General features: G+C 54.6%; 1 protein-coding gene across 1 annotated transcript; it reads right to left on the bottom strand.

Moving 5' to 3' along the window:
* Positions 1-840: 840 nt before the first annotated feature.
* Positions 841-1,650, bottom strand: LOC124170569. Its single transcript, XM_046549369.1, has one exon. It carries the CDS (start codon positions 1,648-1,650, stop codon positions 841-843), a length of 810 nt encoding a protein of 269 aa, XP_046405325.1.
* Between the last annotated feature and the right edge of the window lie 524 nt (positions 1,651-2,174).

Here is a 2,174-nt window from a genome sequence, read left to right on the forward strand (position 1 = left end):
GGTTGATGGGGATCTGGTTGTACGCGCGCACAAGGTCAACGGTGGAAAACACGCGGTTTCCGCGGAGGTTGTGGGCAAAGTCTGCAATATGCGGAACTGGATATTGGTCAGGTATCGTCCGGGCGTTGAGAGCCCGATAATCACCGCAGGGCCTCCACTCATCCCCCTTCTTCGGGACTAGGTGGAGGGGGGATGACCAACAACTCTCGGACGGGCGCGCCGTACCAGCGCGCAACATGTCATCAAACACCCGCTTAGCGACACGCTGATGATCCGGTGCGAGTCTTCGCGGTCGGCAAGAAGTGGGTGGTCCGGCTGTGGTGCGAATGTAGTGCACGGTAGAATGTAGGGGATCTCTAGGGGCACCAGCTGGGCGCGTAATATCCGGGAAACAAGCGAGAATGCGGTGAAATTTGTTGTCGCTGCTTACCGCTTTGACGTGTGGGAACGGTTCCCGCACGGCTTTACCGCTCGCTTTAAGGTGGGTGGTGCCGTCGATGAGGCGTTGGTTCCTCATGTCCACTAGCAGTCCGTAAAAACGGAGAAAATCCGCACCAATGATGGGTTTGGACACGTCCGCCACCACAAAGCGCCAATTGAAGTCCCGCCGGAGGCCAAGGTTTATACATAAATCCAGCGCTCCATACGTCGGGATGACACTTTCGTTCGCAGCGAAAAGTTCATAAGTGGACTTCGTACGGGGGCCTCTCACTAGAGCGCGAGGGTATACACAGAGGTCCGAACCCGTGTCTACAAGGAATTGCCGCTTAGTGCTCGCGTCTGTGACAAAAAGGCGGCTGACATTCGGGCGGTAGTCGGTGGCCGCGTTCACCGACGGCCCTATAGGTTTCCCGCCGCCGTGTAAGAACACGGGGATTCGCAGCGGTGAGCCTTCTCTCCGAAGGTATAGTGGTACCAGCACATGTCCGACTCCCTATGACGGGAGCGGCGGCGAGGGTTCCCCCGGGAATGGCTGCGGGACCTCGGGCGGGACCGGTTATCCGTAGGACCGGAGATTTGCGCTGTGACGGCGGTGGCCATGTTTGTCATCTGCGTCATCAGGGCAGCGACTTGTTTGGTTAGTTCCTCTACCCGCTGGAGGAGGGCGTCGTTATCGGCGGGGGCGGTTGCGCTGGCCACTTGGGGGTGGGGGGTCACCTCGTGCACCTTATCCGCCAAGGCGGAAAGCGAGTCTAGGTCCGCTCCGCTCTGTACGGACAAAATGGCGTGCATGTTGGCGGGAAGGCGATTGACCCAAAGGGTGCGAAGAAAAGCGTCCGGAACGACGCCGCCTGCGAGGTTGCGGAGGTGGCGCAAAAATTGAGACGGCTTTCGATCTCCCATCTCTTCATGCTCCAGGAGCTGTCGGATGCGCTGCTCCTGCGATGCCGTCAAGCGCCTGATAAGTTCCTCTTTTAGGCGGACGTATTTGTCTTGGGCGGGAGGGGAAGTAATTATGTCACTCACTTCCGCGGCATATTTATGGTCCAATTGTGACATAACGTAGTAAAATTTAGTGGCATCCTGGGTGATGCCGTTAAGGTGAAACTGCCCTTCCACTTGCGCGAACCATACCGCGGGATCCTCGGGCCAGAATGGGGGCACACGAATACTGATTCGGTCGACGGACGCGGCTGAACCTCCCTCCATTTTTGCAAGGGGAAATAAAAAATAATGGCGAAAATACAGGTCACAAAAACACACAAAAATAAAACGGCGCACACGGTCACTAGGGGGAATAAGACGGCCCACGTGGTCGTTAACTTTATCGGGGATCACGTCGGGGTCACCACTGTAGGCCCGATGTACCGGGGATTAAGGTGTAAACATATTCCGAACACGCATTAATGTAAAGGGAGTTTATTGGCTCCAAGAAAAGAAAATATATTTTACAATACACTGTGACACTGTTAGTTATGAAGCACTGACACTCAGCCGACACGCGCGTAAGTCCTTATCACCAGTCCTCTCTCTCCGTCGAACTAACTGTACTTTCTCGCGCCCCTGGCGTGGCGCTCCTCATCCCTCTATCTGCGAGCCCTTAAATTACTTGCTGGAGACTCGCACAGGGGCGCCACAGTACTTTTCATCTTATTATAAAGGTGAGAAGTAAATTGACTATAATATAATTAAGACAGTAGTTTTTATAGGGCCATTTTTAAATACATGCACAT

This window comes from Ischnura elegans, chromosome X (genome assembly GCF_921293095.1).
Source record: "Ischnura elegans chromosome X, ioIscEleg1.1, whole genome shotgun sequence".
NCBI classification, from domain to species: Eukaryota; Metazoa; Arthropoda; class Insecta; order Odonata; family Coenagrionidae; genus Ischnura; species Ischnura elegans.

What these genes read in the sequence shown, in the direction of transcription:
- LOC124170569 (XM_046549369.1), bottom strand. Translation starts at nt 1,650, where the DNA reads ATGGAGGGAGGTTCAGCCGCGTCCGTCGACCGAATCAGTATTCGTGTG.